The sequence below is a fragment of the Onychomys torridus genome, chromosome 15 (assembly GCF_903995425.1).
Source record: "Onychomys torridus chromosome 15, mOncTor1.1, whole genome shotgun sequence".
Classification (NCBI taxonomy): domain Eukaryota; kingdom Metazoa; phylum Chordata; class Mammalia; order Rodentia; family Cricetidae; genus Onychomys; species Onychomys torridus.
The window spans coordinates 43,406,264-43,429,440 of NC_050457.1; the positions used below are offsets into that span (position 1 = coordinate 43,406,264).

General features: G+C 39.9%; 1 protein-coding gene across 1 annotated transcript in view; it reads right to left on the reverse strand.

Moving 5' to 3' along the window:
- Window positions 1–4,000: 4,000 nt before the first annotated feature.
- Ghr (growth hormone receptor) overlaps window positions 4,001–23,177 on the reverse strand; it is a 248,646-nt gene continuing 229,469 nt past the window's right edge. The window contains exons 6-10 of the mRNA XM_036207314.1: window positions 18,925–19,103; window positions 12,673–12,838; window positions 10,470–10,560; window positions 7,159–7,228; window positions 4,001–6,936 (exon numbers count right to left, since the gene is read on the reverse strand). Of these exons, the coding sequence (XP_036063207.1) occupies window positions 5,959–6,936; window positions 7,159–7,228; window positions 10,470–10,560; window positions 12,673–12,838; window positions 18,925–19,103 (1,484 nt within the window). The 3' untranslated portion in view covers window positions 4,001–5,958. The remainder of the gene's footprint in view (window positions 6,937–7,158; window positions 7,229–10,469; window positions 10,561–12,672; window positions 12,839–18,924; window positions 19,104–23,177) is intronic.

Below are 23,177 nucleotides of genomic sequence, written 5' to 3' on the forward strand. Positions count from 1 at the left end.
AATAAATGGGCTTAGAAAGTGTGTCAGGCAAAGGCACCCAAACTCAGAGAGAGAAAAGAACTGCGTGTTTATCACAGGTGTACATATGTATTCTGATATGTATTCTAACGTTATAGAAGTCCACTGAAATGTATAGTGTTTGGGACATAGCACATGTTTGTTTGAGTGGCTTCTTTAATATAGCTGTGTGATATTTTAATTTATGAATTCACTATAATAAAGTGATTAAAAAGTAACGACTTCCAGTTACACCCATATTCTGGAAAATGATGTAAATAAAATAAGTTAGACACAATAGCTGAGGAGCCCCCAACTGGATCAGGCCCTCTGGATAAGTGAGACAGTTGATTAGCTTGAACTGTTTGGGAGGCCCCCAGGCAGTGGGACTTGGGACCTGTCCTTAGTGCATGAGCTGGCTGTTTGGAACCTGGGGCCAATGCAGGGACACTTTGCTCAGCCTGGGAGGAGGGGACTGGACCTGCCTGGACCAAATCTATCAGGTTGAGCTGAATCCCCAGGGGAGTCTTTGCCCTGGAGGAGATGGGAATGGGGGGTGGGAGGGGCAGGAGGAGAGAGGACAGGGGAATCCGTGGCTGATATGTAAAATTAAATTAAATTATAAAATTAAAAAAATACAATAAAAATATAAAAAAATGAGTACGTGAAGATGGGAGGGGAAAATGGCTGGGGAGGCACAGAGGAGTTAAAGGAGTAGAGGTGGATTTGACCTTGGTCAAATTATAGTTACATTATGCATGTATGAAATTTTCCAACAACAAAGTTAAACATTGTGAGGGAAAGTGCTCTCTTGAGCTGCCACTCTATTTCCTACATTGTTAAGTAAACACAACAGATTCAGCATATAACAACACAAACTCAGTGGTAGAGCACCGATATGGCTTAAGAGGACTGATTCCAATTCTGAAAGAAGTTCTGTGAGTAAAATTCTATCAGGGGACATGACACACCACAGGGAAATGAGTAGAAGAATCCACTGTTGCCTCGATTCCAGAAACTGCCACACACACGCAAACCTTCAACCACCGCTCTGGTCAATCAGCCACCAGTATCAAGGCAGGACATCCCCCCAGAAGAAAGATATGATTTCCTGAAGACTCAGATGACACAATAAAGCAAATAAAATATTTTTTAAAGGTCATGCATTTTTAAGAAATACCATTCCTGTCCACTCAATAGAGCACAGCATAGTATCAATAACTTGTTATAGGTTTTGGGAAGCCAAAAAGTTGTGTGACTTCCTTTATTGCAATATTCACTTTTTACTGTGGCCTGGAATTGAACTACCACATCTCTGACTTATGTGATGCATTTCATCTTTAAGTAAATTAGAAAAATAATGTGTTAAGTTTATTTTTTAATATTTAAAAATCTAAAAATGTGTCATGGCTGTCCTAGAGAGGGTAACTTAAAGTGTTTTCTAAAATTGTTTTACTTTTAAATTATTCATTTAAAAACATTGTAGGGTCAGGTATTCTCAGGAAATGTATGTAAGTCACCCTATCCTAAATGGCTGCTAGGCAAACTAACGGGCAAGGAATGATAAACGCAATAAAAAAAAAAAGATTCAGAGAAGAGAATGATCATTTAAAGCTGAAGGGAATCAGAGGATCGATCCTACATGGAGGCATTTGAACTGAACCTTGATTGAAGAAGGATTTTGATAGACATTTGATATGTGGGAGCTTTTTCTTGTTGAGAAAGAATGCAGAGCTAGGAAACCACAAACTTTGTCCAAGAAATGGCAAGTGTTTCCGAATACATCCACAGGGGACCGTTGAAGCTCCAGCAAGCCACCAGATGGTCACAGAACACACTTGGTCTTAGTCTATTCAGAAGGATGTAGAGAAGTAGCAACATGCTTTCTGCTTCAGAATCACACCATTGGCAACAGTCCATGCAGCAGCTGGTTCTACAGCTGTCCAGCGGGGATTTTATTTTCATTCCTTCCCAAGTAACAGCCTATTTGCAAGGGGTAGAAGTCTCAAGGCTAGTGGAGGGATCTCCTATGCCTAGAAGCTTTCACTCCAGTGGTATTAATAGCCCTTTTTACAGTTCTGTAAGCATCACCTCCATTGTTCCCCACAGGGCACCTGCTCAGCTACAGAAGTCATACTGAAGTCTAGAGTACGGTGAATCTCTAGATTTTATAGTTTGCAGCCCATTCACATGTGACTTACCAGTGAGAGAGCATTTTTTACCAGGAGTAGTTCTGCCTATGTTACAAGGTGGACACAATATACTTATTAGTTTTCCAAGGAGAGTGGGTTTAAATACTAATCAAAGGTCCAATTATTATTCTTAAATAGTGCCCTAGATGTCCATTTCCTAAATATAAATTGGGGGTCGAATGACCCTTTCACAGAGGTTGCCTAAGACCATCAGAAACACAGATATTTACATTATAATTCCTTTGTTTGTTGGTTCATTTTGTTTTTCGAGACAGGGTTTCTCTGTGTAGCTTTTCACCTTTCCTGGAACTCACTCTGTAGCCCAGGCTGGCCTCAAACTCACAGAGATCCGACTGCCTCTGCCTCCCGAGTGCTGGGATTAAAGGCATGTGCCACCACCGCCCTTTATAATTCTTAACAGTAGCAAAATTACAGTTATGAAGTAGTAAAGAAAATAATCTTATGGCTGGGGTCACCACAATGTGGGGAACTGTATTAAATGGTCCCAGCATTAGGAAGACTGAGAACCACTGCTTTAGAAGATTGGGTCTATGCAGCACATGTAAACAATCAATATCTAGTGTTCTCAGCAGTGGGGATCTTTTATTTGTTTCTCTTCTGTAAATGCAAAGGCAGAATATCTTCTCATATCCGGGTGAAAGGACACAATTTCTCAAAGTATATTTACAAGTAGGAAATCTAAGAGGCTCCACACCATAGTTCTGTTAGGACATGACCTCTCAAAGGACAGAAGTCAGCAGATAGAAAATTTTTTTAAAAATTGAATGCAGCCACTAAGTGTTATACATAGTCTTGGCGTTTTATGCAACTGACTGAGGCACTAAGTAAGCATCCAGTGGCTTACCAATGCCAGCCTTTCATCTCCTAGGACTTAATGCATGCCTGAGAACAAGTGATTCACCACCTGAGACCTAGAGTAAGAATCTATGCTTCATGGCCTTACTGCCCACTCTATCTCAACCCACACCAGCCACCTAAGCCTACCTTCCATGTCTCCCCAGGCTCATGTCTTTGAATACTTGGTTCCCAGCTGGTGGCACAGTTTTAGGAGTTAGGAACCTTTGGATCTAGGGACATTCTTGGCAGAACTAGGTAGCTGGGGGCAGGGACTGAAAGTTATATTTGCCTCCAGTTCCAGTTGGAGCTTTTTGTGTCTGTATCCTCCAAGACGTGAACAAGTCATGTTACAAGATTCCACAGTCATGGACCAAGCCACTCCGGGTGCCATGCCTTTCCCTCCCTCTAAACTGTGAACCATAACAGACCTTGTCCCCACGTCGCTTCTTTTGGGTAATTAAGAAAAGCAACTAATATCGCGAGACTTGTTGTCTGCTTCCTATGATAACAAGGAGCCCACATGACAGACTCTGTCAATATGTGAATCCAGGGAGACCTGTTGTTCTTGATACCAGGTTAACACACTCAAGCTAGTAACATGCCTTAGGGATAATGCCGAACACCTCCCTCTTTCCATTTCTCACATACTTCACATCAATTTGGAGTCACCACTTAACTTTTATGATGTGCTGGAAGCATGGCTCTGTAAGTCTCTATCCACATGGAGTTGTAGGCTAAGGAGAGGCCACAGTCCATACAAGGAAAAGGATATCTTAACTACCCCCTGCCCCTCTGCTCCTTTGTGACCCACCCCTTGCTGATGTATTTAAACTAACCGCTCAGTCTTTTGCTGTGCTAATCTCAGTACAGAGTTGGGGGCAGGGTGCTTTCATTTTGGGGTTAATAGAAGCACACGATCAGAAATCCAAGAAAATAAATTTATTGAACTTTGAAGGGAAAAAAAACCACAGACATAAAAGAAAGTTAAATATAGATTGCAGGACACAACTAGTCATACTGTGAATAATGGCTTGTGTGGCCAGCAGAGTACCAAAAATGACATTCTGGGACTGATTGAGGTATTTAGCTATTTTTTTTTTTTTTTTTGGCTATAGAGACATGGTCAGCCTATGGTGAAATGGTAAGATAGTTCATCAAAACACACATCTTTAAGCTGAATAGATTCTAAGTTGATGATATTTCATATGAACTAAATCACGTAGCCATTGGAGGAACCATAGCAGCAAGGTAGCAGAAAAACCTATTAAAATCTATTATAAAGTAACACAGTGAACCGTAAACACCCAAGGCTAGATTATCACTATTTCTCCTGCATGAAGGAGAATTTAAAACCACTAAACATTAAGCATGTTTCCCCACAAAGGTCTGAACAAAATGGTAAATACCATTAAGAGTTATAGGTAACTTTAAAGTTTCAAGCTTCTAAAAAATACTTAAAATGAGAAGTATTCTTCAGTGGGCTGACAGTCCTCTTTCTCCCATATACTTTTTAGGAGGCTAACTCAAAGAACTATGTTTATGTTATTCAGGAATCAAAGAGTGATTTTTTTTTCTTTATATTGTGTGCTTTTCTACCTTGTCTGAGACCAGTCTTCATGGGAGGTAAATATGATGAGTCTCTTCTTACTATTTAAAATACATCTTATAAAAGGTTTGATGATGAAGTATCTGCTACTTGTTTAGTTAATTCTGAGCTGTCCTTTGTGATCAGAGACTCATTTATTCTGTCCCTTTTGCCATGAAGTAGAAGTATGTGCCTGGCTGTGAGACAGAGATCTAGGCCTTTAATTTTCGATTCTATTACCTGGTTAACGTTATCCAATGTGCTTCAACAGGTGACTTTCTCTTTGTATGCATTAATTCTTAGGTTACTATAGAAACTGAGCTATGTTTGAAGAGATAGTGCTGCACGTGTGTGGGGACTTCCTTTTCCGGATCCCTGGGCTCTCAAAACCCCACTCCACATGCTTCTGTGGCTCTTCCACATCCTCGCCAATAACACTACCATCACCTCAACTTCTCTCGGCAGAGAGCCCTGTGGCTTGAACTTAAATTTGGTGAAGAAAGTATGTCTTTCATTAATATCATTTCTGTTATTGTTTGGTGTGTGATATGTTGATCTGTATAAAAATTTTTAAGTTTTATAAATTAAAAAATATTCGTTTAAACATTAAAATGAGTTTGTTCCAACAATGCAGGTTATTAGACATTTTAGATTTAAGAAAATTGGGGAGTTATAAAAAGGGCTTTGTAAAAATCTAACTTGTTTGTTTTTATTTAGGTTCATTGACCAAAGTGTTAAACCCTCTTTACACTGTAGTTGCTATATCCTTGGATGGATTGTTGTGAACTACAATATGTGTATAGAAAATAGCCATGCTTAAAGTGTAAATTATTAAAAATATCTTTATCAATTTTATGCCAAAATAAATGTTTTACATATCCAAACTAGCCTTACTGTCTCACCTAGAATTTTAGTTCCCAGTTATTTAAAAAAGAAAAAGAAATGGGCCTGTGCTATAATCTGCATTCGATTTCCTGAACTGCAAAAGCCACCTGATTGGTTTGCTTTTTCAAAAAGCATGATTTACATACATGAAAAACATAGCTAATTATTTAATGCTTAGTATCACAAAATTAAGACCCACAATACAGACAATCACTGCCATTAAGCAGTCTTAGAGACGACCCTTTAAAATATTTATAATTCACAATGGGAGTATCTATCTGATTAAGCATTCTTGATTTTCCATTTTGTGATAAATGTTTCCGGAAATGGTGTTTTAGAATTCACACGCACCCTCATACTCTCCCAACACAGATTTAAAACATGGTTTTGGTTTAGGCATTCATGCCCAAGCCATTTCCTTGTGGCTAAAGATAGGAAAGGCTACTGCATGATTTTATTCAGTTGGTCTGTGCTCACATAGCCACACGAGGAGAGGAACTTCTTTTTCTCAGGCAAACGCAAAGCAGTTGCGTTGAGTATAAGGCCCTGTGGAGACTGCACCGTGTGGACGGTGGTATAGTCTGGGACAGGCATTTCAGCATCCGGAGCAAGCTCTGCGGTCTCGGACATCTGGGCATTAGTGGTAAGGCTTTCTGTGGTGATGTAAATGTCCTCTTGGTTAAAGCTTGGTTTTACACACGGTGTGGCCTCCAAGTGAGGGGTCACAGCGATGCACTTTTTGGCATCTGACTCACAGAAGTAGGCACTGTTCAGGTTGTAATTTTCTTGGCAGGGTGCAGGCACCTGAGGTTGCGGCTGCGTGTTGCACTGGGCCATCCCTGCCTTAATCTTTTGGCCTGGAGAAAGGACCACACTGCCTGCTGGTGTAATGTCACTTACTTGGGCATAAAAGTCGATGTTTGCCAGTGAAGCAGGATTGTTCATCTGGGTGGAAGCGGGTTGGTGGGTTGACTCAGTTTCACTCCTCAGAAGTGGCTGTGGTTTGTCTTCCACTGTTAGGGTAATGCAGGGGTGCAGAGACCCCAGGGAAGCACCATAAGGCGAGTTCTTTAGATTCTTCTGGTCAAGGCACAAGAGATCAGCTTCCTCTTTTAACTTCTGTGGCTGAGCAAACTCTGAGGTACCATCACACATGTCACTAGTGTGGAAATCAGTGTCCAAAATGTCAGGGTCATAGCAGCTGGTGCGTCCAGAATCGTCATCCTTTGCTCCAAGGATGCCGAGTGATTTCTCATGGGCATTACTTAGAAGTCTGTCTGTGTCTGACCCTTCAGTCTTTTCATCTGCATCATCGATGTCTAGCTCAATAAACTCAACCCAGGAGTCATCATTGTAGAAGTCAGGTTTGTAGTTATCATGAATGCCTAAGATGGTGTTCACCTCCTCCAATTTTCCCTCCTAGGAAGCAGACAGAAAGTGGAGATCCATGAAAAGCAACTCAAAAACAATTAAATAATTTTCAAGAGGATGCATTGAGCTTTCAAAAACAAAACATGTCCCCCCTCCAAAAAAAATCCCAAAGACAACAACCAACCAAAGAGAAATCCAAACCCTCTCAACAGAGGACAGTATTCTTTAGGTATTACTTAATTGAATGATCCACAACTTAGAGTTAATTACCTTGAGAAGATCTGGATCAATTCCTTTAATCTTTGGAACTGGGACTGGGGGTAAAATCAGCATCTTAATCCTTGAAAACAAATAAAGTTTTATTTTTACATATCTTAAAAATTCCAAGTTCTCTTATTTCAAAAGGCAGAAATAAAATATAGCCAGTACTACCATTTATTCTAAGTGTTCTTGTATCTTATTGAAGTAGAATATGAGAAGGAGAGGGAAGTATTAAACAGAAAGTGACAGAAATATCACAAAAATCCTTCATTGAAAATCATTTTGTAAAATGTGTTTTTTTTTTTTCTTTTTGCTTAGTGCTTTCGATGAGTAGCCAATTTTAGTTTTTGGTTGTGAGTAATCCAACTCTGTCTAAAGCCACCTTCCATGTGACTTATAAATAAGACACCTTTGAAGCATGTAACACCAAGAAGAAAACAAACCAGTCCATAAAGGGAAACCAAAGTCGTTTTCACCCTTGAAAGAGTGGGTGGGACTTAAGCCAGCACCACACAGTCCATAGGAACCATGAAACATTTGTGATGATTTCCCACCAGCACGATATTGCATGGATCATTCAAAGTAGGACAGGCTAATCTGAATTATCTCTAATTCGGATAGAGTGATATACATAATCCTATGATGCATTTACATTTTTTCTTTCAAATATTGAAATTAATTTTTTCTTTTGAAAAAACGGTTTACTTTTGATGTTTTAAATTGAAATTGAATTACGTCGCTTCCTCTCTTTCCTCCAGCCTCTCCCCGTTGCCCTCTCTTGTACCCCTTTCATGGACTCCTCTGAAGATTTATTATTTTTATTTTTAATGTGTCTCTTGGTGAATATATTCCACAGATGAGTAGGTACCTAGGGAGGCTAGAAGGGGGCTTCAGGTCCCCTGAAGCTGGAGTTAAAGGCAGATGTGAGCCATCCTAGGTGGGTGCTGGGAATTGAACCTGGGCCGTCCACAAGAGAAGTATGCACCCTTAACTGCTGAGTCACTTTTCTAGTCCCTGAAATTGTTTTTGACTGTAATTAATTTCAGTGTTTATTCTATTGTTTAGTACCTGAAAGCTGCTCAGTCAGCATTTCTTGAGCAAATTTGAATAAGCCATCTATTCGTTGCATAACTGGAGCTTATGCCTTAAAACTAATATAGTGAGCTCTGATGCTTCCATACCTCAGTGGGGGAACTGAGCACTTGTGATCAGTTATGGTGCCCAAAGCTTAAAACCTCAGCACATGATGATTAAATTTATAGAAAGAAGATGATTGACTTGTGCATTAGACAACTCATCTAATCTTTACAACTATCAGGTAAGGAGATTTGTTATGGGATATTTGATCACACTGTGGGAAGATGTCTCTGTTTTACCTCATCTGCCTAAGGTACTTTCTGATTGCTTTAATGAAGAGCTGAATGGCAAACAGCTAGGCAGGAGAGGATTGTTGGGACCTCTGGGGACAGAATGGAACTCAGGAGGCAGGGGTGGGGTGGAGTGGGGAGAGGAGGAATCAGAGAGGCGGAGATACACCATCGAGATGTGGAGGAAGTCGGATGTATAGTAAGGAGGAGAGGTAATGTGGCAGAACACAGATTAATATAAACAGGTTAGTTTAAGCTATAAGAGCTAGTTGGGAACAAGCCTAAGCTAAGATCAAGATTTCATAATTAAAAAAAAAAAGTCTCTGTGTCATTATTCAGGAGCTGGTGGTTCAAAGAAAGTCTGACTACAGAAATGACATTATCTGTTCACTCCAGTCATGCCAGAGCATTGGTAGGGCTGGTGCTCAGGCCCAGGATGATTGCTCCAAAGCCAAGGTGTCTGCTTCATGCTGTGCTGCTTTCTTGTTTGGTCTGTAAATGCATCCTTCAAGTTTTCAAAGATATAAAAATTAAGGTAACTTCAATTATAGGAAACAAAGATTCCCAAATAGCTGGTGTCTGATTCATTGACATGTCTCCTTTCTGAAGAGCATGACCTGTTTTGGCAGATGGTAGTGGCTTTCTGTAGTTGTGATGATCTTAATACACAGAGACCCCAAAACTCCAAGGGTCCAAGCTAGTTGTGTAAATCAATGAATCAGATGGATTACGGGTTATTAGGAGGAATGGTGACTGCGGTAGGCTGTGTATCTCCTCAAAGGGGAGAGCTGGCCCTCTGCTTCAGATCATGAAGAAACAGAAACAGGAAGATTGGCCTAGCTTACTGCATATCTCAACATTCAGTGCTAATCCAGAAGGCTCATTTTTTTCTTGTTGTTGAAATCTGATTCTTCTGTCATAGACTACATCCCAACCATAGCTTACCCTTCTTCCACTCTTCCTAGACCCCCTCCACCCCCAGCTCCCCTCCTCCCTAGATCAACTTCTTCTATGTTTCCTCTTCAGAAAAGAGCAGGCCTCCAAGAGACACAGCCTAACAGGACAAAATAAGATACAAGGAGGCAAAGGTGAAATTCCTCACATTGAGGCTGGACAAGGCACCCTAATAGGAGGAAAAGGGTTCCAAGAGCAGGCAAAAGAGTCAGAGACACCCCCACTCCCACTGCTAGGAGTCTCACAACATCTCATACTTTATAGCAAAATCCTTACTCTATAATAGAAACCAAAATGACACTGTGGACCTGCAGTGCCTCATTCTTCCACTTCTGCTGTGTAGAGATGCAGCTCTTTCTTTCATGAATCAATAGTTCAAACAGCAGTGGATGAATAGCGGCTGAATAGTCCAACTCTCTGGACTCCAAGATACTGCAACATAGAATTTCTTAAACCTTGGAAAGAACTTTGACTGAATTTATAAATGCAGGTGAAATATAAAATTGTGGGTGGCCAAATAATTTAAATGGAACCCTGGTTTATTTGACATCAGCACCTTATGAATAAACTTGAGAAAGTTTCGTAGAATGAAGTGTCCAGGTGGCGGCTTCAGTTTGTCACTTAAATTAGATTGTATGCGATGATGGCCACAGATTCTGCTGAAGGTTCAGGGATACTGTGGGGTCCTGATGTGAAGGGGTGACTGGTTGAGTGCCTTTGGGGAGCTCCTCTGATAAGGAAGTGCTGCCAGCCTAGGCACAGTCAGTAGCGCAAACCTCTGAATGTGCTACACGACTTTCTGATCTACATTGTCCATTTTCTAAGACTAACACTGCAGACTGAGTATGGATGTGGTACAGGCAAAACCAGAAATCAAATGTCTGAATGAATTAAAATGTCCACTCATACTGTCCAAGAGAAATTTTCACATAACACATGGGAGTACACATGGAAATCAGAACTTGCAAAAACATACTAAAAAGAGTGTTTCACACCTACCTTTGCTGTTTTGCAAAAATCACTACAAATAACATCACTGCTACTCCAAATATTCCAAAGATAATAATTAGGAACCATGGGAACTGGAAATCTAAAACAGGAAAGAATATTTCACTAACAGAATTATGAATAATTGAAGCAAAGTTTACATGGCACCTTCCTTTCCCACTTGAAAACATTTCTTAATTTGAATTCATAGGACAAAGTTAATGTTTCACTTGATAACTATGGAAACACAATGGGATGACTTTGGATTTTTTTCTGTCCTAAGGATACAACATGCTTGTCCACTGTAAATGTAAATCCCTTTACATTAAAAAAAAAAAAAAAGAAAAACCCATGGTGTGTGTGTGTGTGTGTGTGTGTGTGTGTGTGTAAAAACAGTTAAAGAAAAAGAGGCCTCTGGGCATGGCAGCACGCACATTTAATCCCAACACTTGGAGGCAGAGGCAGGCAGATCTCTGTAAGTTCGAGGCCAGCCTGGGCTACAGAGTGAGTGCCAGGACAGCCAGGGGTACACAGAGAAACTGTGTCTCAAAAACAACAACAACAAAAACAAAACAAAAAAACACCCCCCCCCCAAAAAGAAAAGAAAAGAAAAAGAGGTCAAGAATAGTGAAGTGGTGGTGATGGTGGCAGTGTATGGGAGGGTTGGAGGGAGGAAAAGGAAGGGGAAAAGGATGTAATTATAATACAATTTCAAAAAATATATTCTTATGAAAAGAAGAAAATTCAAAACAAAAGTACAAACAGGTTTCAAACAGGTTGCATAAAACCCAAACCTATAAGCTTCTCATATGTCCAAATGTCTAAGAAATACCACCAGGGCTGCAGTGCCAAAAAGAAACTGTTGCTTGTTAAACCTAAGTAAATGTCCATTTGATATTTTAAGCTGCAATGATTATATATATATATTTTAGCTCCCACATTGAGGATATACCAAAATTAAGAGGGCAGAGTAACCGTGAAATACTTGGACACTTAGAACACAATTTTATAGCTTTAAAACTGTGTGTTTATGTACATTATCCTGAGGCCATACAAATATTGTATACTTCATGAGACTTGGGAGAATTTGTCTGTGAAACCTCCAGCTCTTTCCTTGTGACTAAATGCCTCTCAGTTACCTCGGGGTTGGTTACCCATGTTCTTACCACAGAGGCAGAAGCTAACTAACTACTTTTAATACAGACAACTAGAAATCCCAAGCCATCTCTGTGGTTCTCCTGTATAGGATCTCCATGGGCTTCATGCATCCCATGAATATGACCAACACACTGCTTAGTAGGCTTTCTCTAAGTACACACCATCCCTGTACTTCCTCAAACCCACAAGCACTACCATTTCATCTCCAAATTTTAGATAACCCTGTTTCTTACAGATGCAAATTTAAAACAAACACACTGTAGAAAAATTTGTAAACATAGATACAAAGAAATATACAAAGGAAAAAAAATACTCCCTTAGAATTCTATTGTTCAGGAACAAATACACTGTTCCTCTGAGTTTCCACCTGCCCTTGGACCTTTCCTAAATTAAACAATTTGGAAATGAAATCCTTTTGTTCTTTCTTTCTTTCTTTCTTTCTTTCTTTCTTTCTTTCTTTCTTTCTTTCTTTCTTTTTTTTTTTTTGGTTTTTTGAGACAGGGTTTCTCTGTGTAGCTTTGTGCCTTTCCTGGAACTCACTTGGTAGCCCAGGTTGGCCTCGAACTCACAGAGATCCGCCTGGCTCTGCCTCCAGAGTGCTGGGATTAAAGGTGTGTGCTACCACCGCCCGGCCTCTCCTTTTGTTATTTTCTTAAAATTTATTTTATTATTTTTAATTATGTGTGTGTGTGTGCATGCAAGTACAGGTGCTAGCAAGGGTTAGAGATGGGGGATCTTCTGGAGTTGCTGTTACAGGTGGTTGTCAGTCTCTTGATGTGGGTCTGGGGATTGAACCTGGGTTCTGTGGAAGAAGAGGAAGTGCTCTTAACCACTGAGCCATCTTTCCAGTCCCTCTTTTTTTTTTTTTTTCCTTTCAATGCCTATATCTACAGACAATGACTTCAATGTCTTGCTCCTGATATATGAAACTAGGGTATATTGCTCTAGACAATATACTAACAGTGTAGGCATATGTTAGCTGCTACATTGCCAAAAGTCATGCTAGCCGCGATTTAACACCCCCCCCCCGCCACGCCCCCCAACACACACACTTTACCTTCTTCACATGTCAATGTGTTCAGCTGAGGAAATGTTATATAAAGCACCTCACTGAACTCGCTGAATGTTTCAAAGTTGTGGGGTCTGCATCTCACACGCAGTTCATATTCCTTTTCCAGTTTCAGTGAGTACAGTGGAAATGATGTCGACTTTAGGGGGCGTGTCTTTCAAAACAAAATATAAAAACATATTGCTCAAGTATCAACAACTCAATGCACAAATTCTTCATGCGTTTTTTTTTTCTCTTCAGACCGGGTTTCTAGAAAGTGTGTAATATTTTGACATGTCCAGAGGGCATTGGCTTTTAAATAAAATACACTGAGACAAATTATGTAAAGAATAATTTTGTTAAAATAATAATAATAATTTGTTAAAGTAATAATAAACTCAAATTTCTTTTAGTATAAACACAAAGATAGACATTTGCTTAAAGAAATACAGCTATGCCTTTGCATTAGGTCATTAAGTAGTCTACAAAGATTAAGTTATAACAAACTAAAGCATGGCCAAGCTATAAAGAGGACCACAATTATGTTACCTACTTATCTAGGACATTACAGTTTTGTATAAAGCAATAAACTAGAACAGGAAATCCCATATTTCCACACCAAAGCAAATTATGGCCACAAACAAATTTTATATCTGTAGAATATGTATTCCCTGGAAAATCTGGCTAGTCATTTATTAATAATCACAGAATTCAAAACAGTCCTAGAAATACTATAGTTGTTTTGAAATGGTAAATGATTTTATTAGAAGCAGCTGCACACTTTATTTATGCCAGAAGTCAGTTCCTCAGAAAGTGTTGTGTAGCTATTTCCTCTGAATGGAAACATTACCTCCTGGAAGGAGGGGCTTCAGGCTTAGGAAGTAAGCAAAACTCCGAAGGCTAGGAGTTTATGAAACCAAGATGATCCACAAGGTCCTTCTACGAGGGTTATATACACAGTAACAACTCCTGGGGAGAGGGAACTGTCCCATCTGCTCAGCTTCCTGCAAGCTGTGCAGGGGGCAGCTGGGATGTAGCTTCTGTGACTCATCACCTAAGCTGTGGCGGGCTACCCTGTGAGCATAGCTGCATTTGAGTCATTGATACTCCCGTAGGGAAACGTCACTTATTCTCTTTCCAGCGCTCAATAAACTCACAGGTACAGCAAATTAGAATTAGGTGGAACAGTTTTATTGATCTGTCATTGGTACCCTATCTAGAGGGAATGGATGTTTCGGTCACATCTCCATAGGACAATGCTTATAACAGAAAGTCACTGGAGACCTTGGGCACTGAGCATCAGCGTTTCACGTTCTCAGTTAGGATGTGCCCCCTCCCAGATAAAGGCAGTTAGCTTATTAGGATTGCTTTCAGAGAGACAGACCCAAGATCCACGTTATCACGATGCTTTCCTCTAAGTTAACCACTTGTAGCAGGTGATGTTCACCATGCTTGCATGTTCCTGTTTATAGAAAACATGGAATACTCCACCTTTCCAACAGCATGGATTTTCACATAAATAAACCTTATGATTTGTTTTCATTAAGCCAGAAGTTAGGCCTTCAGCTTCTGAAACAAATTTGTCTTTTGTTGGTCTCTACTCACAAAGCATTCTTTTTTGTATGTGCACAGGACAGGGATGTGGCTTCTTATAGGAGCCTCTGAATATATGCAGTATTTTTTTTTTTTTTGATGGGGTTTCTCTGTGTAGCCCTGGCTATCCTGGAACTAGCTCTGTAGATCAGGTTGGCCTCGAACTCACAAAGATCTGCCTCCCAAGAGTACTGGAATTAAGGGCATGCACCACCACTGCCTGGTTATATGCAGTATTTGTATGCTTAAAGTGCTTTCTTTAAAGCAGGCCTCTGAATTTGAAACTTCCTTCTTTCTTTCACAAAGTAGTTTTGAAAGCTTGTGATGCATGCTTGGAGCAAGGCCTGGTCTCTCTGTGACTGTCACCAGTATGATTCATAGATTTCACTAAGAACTGTAAATAACCACACAGAGAACCCCGAATTAAACCCACGACCCCTCCCATCTCTTTCTTTCTTCAACACTTCACATCTGCAACTCCAAACTGAAATCTTGTCATTTGGCTCCTTCTGTACCTACCCTGACACTGGCCTCCTTGGGGACATCTTGTCTTCATCCTGTCCCTGGTGAGAGTGTTGTGCACTGCCGACAATGCCTGTCTTTCAGCACTCCCTTCCCAGTCTGTGACATAATACACTTCCTAGATTGCATGTATCTTTCTGCTCAAATGTAATTGTGCATATCTTCCCAGTCTGTGATATAATACACTTCCTAGATTGCGTGTATCTTTCTGCTCAAATGTAATTGTGCATATCTTCCTAGTCTGTGATATAATACACTTCCTAGATTGCGTGTATCTTTCTGCTCAAATGTAATTGTGCATATCTTTCTATACTATATGGCAGTTTTCTGAGGGAGCTTTCAGCTGTATCAAATAAGGAATAAAAATTATACCTCTAGGAAATAGGAAAAGTAAAACTAATTCCAAAGGTAGCAGAAGGAAGAGGATACCAAGTTTAAGAGCAGAAACAGGTGAAATTGAGACCAGAAAAATACTGGAAACCATCAACAGAAAAAGTTTCCTTTAAATATTTTATTTGGCCTTTATTGGCTGAGCATTGACTAATAAAAAAATTGAGTAAAATTCTATTTACTATTCATCAATGCCTATAATGCTTTGATCAAGCCCACCTCCCATTCTTTCCCTATCCTCTACCACTTTTCTTTCTCAACTTAGAGGTCTCTCTCTCTCTCTCTCTCTCTCTCAATACTCAGTCTATTTACTGCTTCTCTATGTATAGGTGGGGGACCACCTTCTGGTACATGGATGGTCTCTCAGATCTCACACCTTTGAAGAAAACTGACTGTCCCTCTCCCAGCAGCCATCAATTGCTAAAAGCTTCTCAGACAAGCTCATAAGCCTCTCCTCAATCTACAGTGGGTTTTTTGGCTGCCATGACCTTGTGTTAGCCTTTTGCTGCATAAAGTCCCAGAGGCTGTGAGTTCATGTGTACAACCGCATTATCATAACCAGCAAATAGTTTCCTTATAGACATCTACTCCATTAGACTCTTTTACATTTCTTTTCCTTCTTCCTCAATACTCTTGAATCTTGGGAGGAGGGAGTAGAATGTGGATGTTCTAGTCAAAGCCGAGTGCTCTGCTGCCTCTTATCCTCTCCGTGCTGACTGATTGTGGCTCTCTGTATTAATCACTACTTATTGAAAAATGAAGCTTCTCTGATGAGGGTCGAGAGCTGTATTAATCTAGGGGTAGAATGATAATAACTTGGGGAGACAGTTAATTACTATGTCCATTTAGAAGAATAACGGTACTAGGTTCTCTTCTAGAGCTCATAACTTCACCAGCTGTGTTATTTGGCCCAGTTAATGATGTCAGACATGGGTTCCACTGTGTGGAGAAGGCTTTAAATCTAACTAGAAAGTAGTTACTCCCATAACATTCATACTGATATCAGTGGGCCTATCTTTCCAGGCAAACAACTCTAAGCATTCACAGCAGGGTGAGACTGTTGATGACTAGTTTCTAACTTATTTATAGAAATGAAAATTAGTACAGTAGCTATTGAAAAGAGTCTGGAGGTTACTCAAATAATTAAAAATAAATTTACCATATGATCTAGGGATTTCACTTAATGGTTTTATATTCAAAGCAAAATTAGTGTGTTGAAGATATATTTGCCTGTTCATGACAATTGTAATATTACTCACAATAGACAAAATATGGATCAACCTAGGTCCATTGATAAATAGTAGGGTGAGAAAATGGAATCTATAGTGAATGAAAAACTATGAGCCTTAATGAATCATTATTTTCCAGCATGGATGACACTAGAATGTATCAGATAAAATACAGCAGGCATAGAGAGACAAATTGTACATGATCTCATTTGTATGTGGGATCAGCACAGGGAGCTCAGAAGTAGATCACCTTTGTGATCACCAGGGCCTAGAGGTTTGGAGGTTTGGTGAGAAGTTAGTGAAAAAAAATTCAGTCAGATTGGAAGAATGTGTTGAAGCGAGCCAGAGTAGTGGTTCTCAACCTGTGGGTCGTGACCTCATTGGGGGTGAATGACTTTTCACAGGGTTGCCCAAGACCATTGGAAAACATAGATATTTACATTATGATTCATAATAGTAGCAACAGTTATGAAGTAGCAACAATTTTATGGTTGGGGGTTGCCGCAAAACAAGGAACAGTATTAAAGGCTCACAGCATTAGGAAGGTTGAGAACCACTACCTTAGAGCCTAAAGTTAACAACTATGAATTACACTGATGTACAAAAGAGCAGATTTTAAACTGTCAGTTCAAAAAAAATCTGTGAAAGAGTACATACATTAATTGTGCTACTGAACCATTATACCATGTATAAATATTTAAAACACCATTGACATGATAATTAGGACAACTATTCTCAGAATATTTGAAAAAAATATTATATCTAGTCTATTGGTTCTCTGAGATGTAGACTTTGGAAGTTTTCACAGATTTTTATTATATAACACAAAACCACCATTTTTGGCTAATATCATCATGGATCTCTTTGGAGTCAGTCTTCATACGTTGGAAGGCTATCAAACTGATGGTTGTAGATGCACATTTTAAAAACTTCTACATTTCCCCTGAAAGTTAAAACTCATCATTGGTGCAAACATTGTTATATGTTTCCTGGAAGTGTAAACTTCTTTTTGAGACATGTTTAACGAATCAAATATGAGTAATTCTCTACTAGATATCTGCTGTTCTTCATGTGAAATTTTTGGTTCACGCAAGAGAGCTGCTAGTTCAGTTGTTGAATCCGTCATTTAGGTGTTTTGCTCCACCATTTTCTACTTTGGAATGTAGAAAAGCGCTGTGTGTACCATGTGCCACACAGACGCTTGGACAGTGATGGACTCAAAGGTTGAGATTCAGGCAGCATCTCCGATGACACTGCTCCCACCCTTTACTGTGAACTGCCCAATCATGAAGACTAAGTAAACTCACGCCAGGAGCCAGCAGCTTCCTTATCACTGTCTTTGTACTATGGCATAAAAATGTTATTACAGTACACTCTGAAACTAGCATTGACCTTGGATCTCCCTTGAAATGGTCTCAAGAGCCCACAGAGGTAAATGATTCTCATTTTGAAAACTGCCACCTCAGGTGCCCTTGGTACCTTGTGCAAAGTAGTCGTTCCTGTATCTGGTTGTTGAATGAATATTTGATTATGACTCGGATCTACAAAGTCTTGTTTGACTCAGCACCCAACCCGCCCCTTTTTGGTACCAACTTACAAACCAGATATCTAAATGAAGATGATTCAGGAAACAGAACCTTGAAGGCAAGTGACTGCTGGAAGCAGGTCAAGTTGTACTCTCTGCTGAAGACAAAACTGGCTGTGTTTTTGGTGCTGCAGCAAAGGGACCGGGCCTTGTGTCTCAAAACTTGAGGAGTGAGCCCTGCCAGAGTGCTGGGTACAACCTCCTGCCTATCCAGAAATTGCTTGGGTTGGCCAGGGCTGTGGTTGTGGTTAGACTGATTTAGGATTAGTTATATTTGGAATGGCATGGTAATCCTGTTTCTCTTCTTGTTGTGTGCCATGTGGAATCTATCTCAGTGCTGAGGTCCCAAGCTCTTGGCAGGGAAGTGAGAGGTTCAGGGGCCAACTTGCTTTCTGCTCGCCTAGGTTGGGACATCTTAGCTTGATTTTCTCTGAGGTATGTAACAGAATATCTTTTGAAACCTCTATGGGGTAAATTCCTTCTCTCTGCCTCTCTCCTGGAGAGACCTAAGGACAGATATTAATAGAGGTCTAATGAGTAGCAGCAGTTCAGATCATGGGCAGACATTTGGCCATAGCCTACTATACACCTTGATCATGGTCCTACTTATGTTCAGCCACATCTCTTAAAGATAGCAACATGGTTAGTCTGTGGCCTTGCTCTATGGTTAAACTGAACACCAAACATAACCAGGGAAATGGTTTTCTTCTCCCAATCGTCTTCCATAGAGCTACATGGAAGATTCACATCAATATTTGCTATCTTACAGATTTTTTAAGATATTAACTTAATGATTGTATCAGTTTTCCTCTAATAATGAGTTGTAGGGCACATAGCGTGGACATGAATTATTAGGTGAAAAGAAAACATTGTCACAAGTAAGAAAGTGATTGCTGACTTAGGAAGCAGAACTGCCAAAGTGTGGGATGTAGTGACTCTTACCACTTTCCACTTGGTTTCGTTGATTTCTTTGAATTGAACTTCGTACTCCAGAGCTATCCATCCCTTCCGAATGTCTGCACTGGGTGGTGGTTGCCATCTCACATGGATGTCTACATGAATCCTGGTCAAACTGATGTTCAGTACGGTCCAGTTGAGGCCAACAGGTGGGTCAGGTTGCACTGTGAATTCAATGGAGAATCAGTCCCTAGAGAAACACTCCTGATATTAATGGCTTGCCTTCTTCAGAGACCAAATAATTGCATTCATTTCGACTACACTCTTAATTCTTCCAGCAATCCACATCATTAGAGTTCTATTTTATAACTTTCACTGGAAGAACTTTCATGCTACATATTTGTTTTAGCTCTGATAACATTCATAGTTTAGGATTTTTGCAAAAAAAAAAATGAAGAAGTAGAGAATCAGAAAGACTTCATTTTTAAAATGTGGCCTGTTTTGGAACAGGACGTAGAGTATTTTTTTCCTTCCTGGAAAAAGTTATTATGCATACTTATGCATCCTTATGCTGCTACAGTCCAGTCTCCTGAGTGCTCTGCAAATGTTTCCTAGTTCTGCTGTCTTCCTACCATCCCATTCTCTTAGTCACAAGAAAGAAGGCATTACGCTACTAGCTTGAGCATGTGATAGCTCCGTGTTTTCTGTCTTTGCCTAACTGTTAAGTGAGCAATTTGAAATTGTATTTTGCTCAGTTTCTGCTGGCAATCCTCTATTATGTTCTTAGATAAATCTCTGTGGTTTTATTATAATGACCATAAAGACTAGAGTTTCAAAAACTAGAATGATGAAAACAAGTATGGATTCCAAAGTTAGAGTTTACATCTAAATTTACACTGTGTCTCAAACAAAATACTGCTGGATAGGGCTTATTACCAAGCCTTTTGAAACTACTTAAGACAGACAGTTAAAGTTTACTTTATTTCTTAACATGTGCACATAGCTACCCAGGATGTTCAGGTTCCTAGAATTAATCAGAGATAAGCCTGAAGATACATGTCAAAGAGAGAAACTTTTTCATTGATCCAAAGTGAACAAACATCTATGAAGGAAGGGCATGCTGTGGCTACCGTCACATAGATACCAGGTTTCTTTGGAAATAAGAAAGATTTTCCTCATTTTTAAGATAGTAATTAGACATACACATGAACACGGTTTAGAAATTATATTTGAAAGCTGTTCAAACACCTATGCCTGTACAACGATAGTAACACTTTGTCCTGGATTTGTTAGAAATTGAGACATAACCACAGACTTCACTTTTTAAGTGACTAGTTTTGAGTGTGCATTTGCATTTTTAATTAAGTTTTAAAAGTTAGCATACAAAGTAATACATTAATTATGAGAGTTTCAATGTCTATGTCAATATACGTTATTTTTATTCATCTTCTTCCTTCATTGCAGTCCTTCGCCCCCAAAGTCTTCCAGTTGCTAGTCTTCTCCCTCCATGAACACAGTCCCATGTCTTCTTTCAAGGTTCATTGTCTTCTTTCTCCTCTTCTCACAAGATGGCATCCTGTTCTCTCATGATCCCCTTTCTAGCTCCATGAAAATCTCTTTCCTCATATTCTTAAATTTATTTTTATGGGTATGAGTGTTTTATCTGCATGTACATATATGTACCATATGTATGAGTTACTGCAAAGGCTAGAGGAGGCAATATAACCCCCACCGAATGGAGTTAGATATCAGAAAGTTCTCCTCCTAATAGATGGCCCACCTCTCCAGTCCATAGCTGTCTATCTATGCCAGTGGTTCTCAGCCTTCCTAATGCTGCGACCCTTGAATACAGTTCCTCACGTTGTGCTGACACCCAACCATAAAATTATTTTTGTTGCTACTTCATAACTGTAACTTTGCTACTGTTTTGAATTGTAATGCAAATATTTTCAAAGATAGAGGTTTGCCAAAGGGGTTATGACCCACAGTTTGAGAACTGCTGATCTGTATGCATATGTGTGTGTGTGTGTGTGTGTGTGTGTGTGTGTGTGTGTGTGTGTGTAAGGATTTAATTATGTAGCCCACCCTAGCCTCAAATTAATTATCTTTCTGCTTTCTGACTCAGTATCCCCAGTGCTGGGGTTACAGGTATGTCACTATTCTTGCATCTTATAAAAGTATTTTGATGGAAAATTTTCTAAAATTCATCACTTATGTTCATAAAAATTTTTCCTTTTCACTTTAAATAGATGAGAAGGTGTCTTATGAGAGAAGCCTCAGAACCACTGTTAGAGGCATAGCAGCCTGCCGCTGCCTCCTACACACGTATTTACATGCCGTAGCTGACAATTCTTCTTAAATGTTTAGAAGTATTTGAAACAATATATGCAGAGGAAGTTCTGGCCTTCCTGTCCAATATCCAGCTGCTCCTCTTTCCTCTTCCATCTTTCCCAGTGGTGACCCGACCCTGCCAATTACTCAGGATAAAAACAGTAACTCTTTTATGACTTATCATTTTGTCATGACCACAGATTCGGTCCGCTGCTCTCTGAAGAGAATCATTGCTTTTCATCTGTGTTAGCCTCTTCCTTGTCCTTTCCCTCAGGTCCCCCCCCCCCTTCAGTCTGTTCTTCACACAACCATTGGTCCTGCAGACACAGCGATTCCCTTACCTCTTAAGTGAGGGCATTACAGGAATCACCATTTTCTTTCTCACCCAAAGTGAAAGCCACAGTCATTACAAGAGCCTGTAAAGGTCTATCTCAAGTCTTCTCTCTTCCCACTCCCCTCCCTTCCCAGTCTGTGCCAGCTCTACTGCTGCTTCCTTCATGAGGAAGGCATGCTTACATCTCAGAATGGTTGCCCTGCGCCTTCCTGCTGAAATGCCTTTTTCCCCTCACAAACACACAGTAATGTTCTTGACTCAGCTGCACCTATCTCAGAGAAGTCAGTCCTGATGATCCTACTTAACACTGCAGCCTTTCCCACACCTGCTGCTCCCTCCCTGAACTTCTCCATGGCACGGGCTCTTTCCGCTCTCACTGGGATTCAGTTCGACCAGGTAGATGTTTTCTTTTTCAGCACATGGAATGCTGCCTGGTCTAAGGTAAGGACTATTTGCTGAATGAACTGAATGAATGGCAAACATATAACTAATCTATTATTTCATCTATGTCCAAGGAACAGCTCTGTGACTCAATACATGAGCCAAATGTGGGTTCAGGCCACTGACATCTTTTCTCAGAACATACCAGGGTCACTGTAGACCTCATCCAGTTCCTCTTCTCTTTTGTTGTGACTCTTTTGGTTGTCTTTCACTTGACTATCAAAGTCGGTTAACAGCTGTGGCTCTAGTTTGCCCTTCTCCAATCTATCAACCACAAGTAGCAAAGTCAATTTCTTTCAGACACTAACAACATACTGGTTGGTAGTAGGTTAAATCCACAACTTATCTACTATCTTATTTAACCTTGATGCCATCATTTAATAGTCTTGAGCTTCAGCTGCATTATCTGTAAAATGGGGTTTATAATAGAACCTATCTCTCATGATGATTATATAAGTTCTTTGGGTTAGTAATTTCCTTATTTAAACACATGGAAACATTACTTTTGGCAGTAAGATCAAGCCCAAATTTTTTGGTGAGGCACACAAGACTGTGTGATGAATTTTTCAAAGGGCTCTTAGACCTATGCAATTGCTGTTGAATCCTTGAACTTTTTTTTTTTTTTAATTATTAGAACTTAGTAGTTTCTGGAAGGGCTGTGACACTTGGTAACTCTCATTCATACTTTATATTGAACTGTCACAGTTGGGTTCAGCTGGCTCCTCTTCATCCTGTATTTATAGCAAGTCATTCATACATTTATCAACTACCTTGCTTTTTATACATCCAAGCACCCCAACTCAAGGACCTGCCATACTGTGTTGTGGCGCACTGTCCTGCAATTAGTTTTGAACTTCCCCATTCCACTACTTGGACTGTATCATATAATATAGGCAGCACACATGCAGGAGCTCAGTGAGAGTCAGCTAGATAAATGTGTAAGGATTGCTATTGTTAGAGACAGGGTCAGAGCATGGATCTTAAACTAGTATCCTGATGTGGTAGTTTGAATGTAATTGGCTCCATAAGCTCATAGGGAGTGGCACTATTAGGAGGTGTGGCTTTGTTGGAGTATATGTGTCCTTGTTGGAGGAAGTGTGTCACTGCAGGGGTGGGCTTTGAGGTCTCATATATGCTCAAGATAATGCCCAGTGAGACACACCATTTCCTGTTGCCTGCAAGACGTAGGACA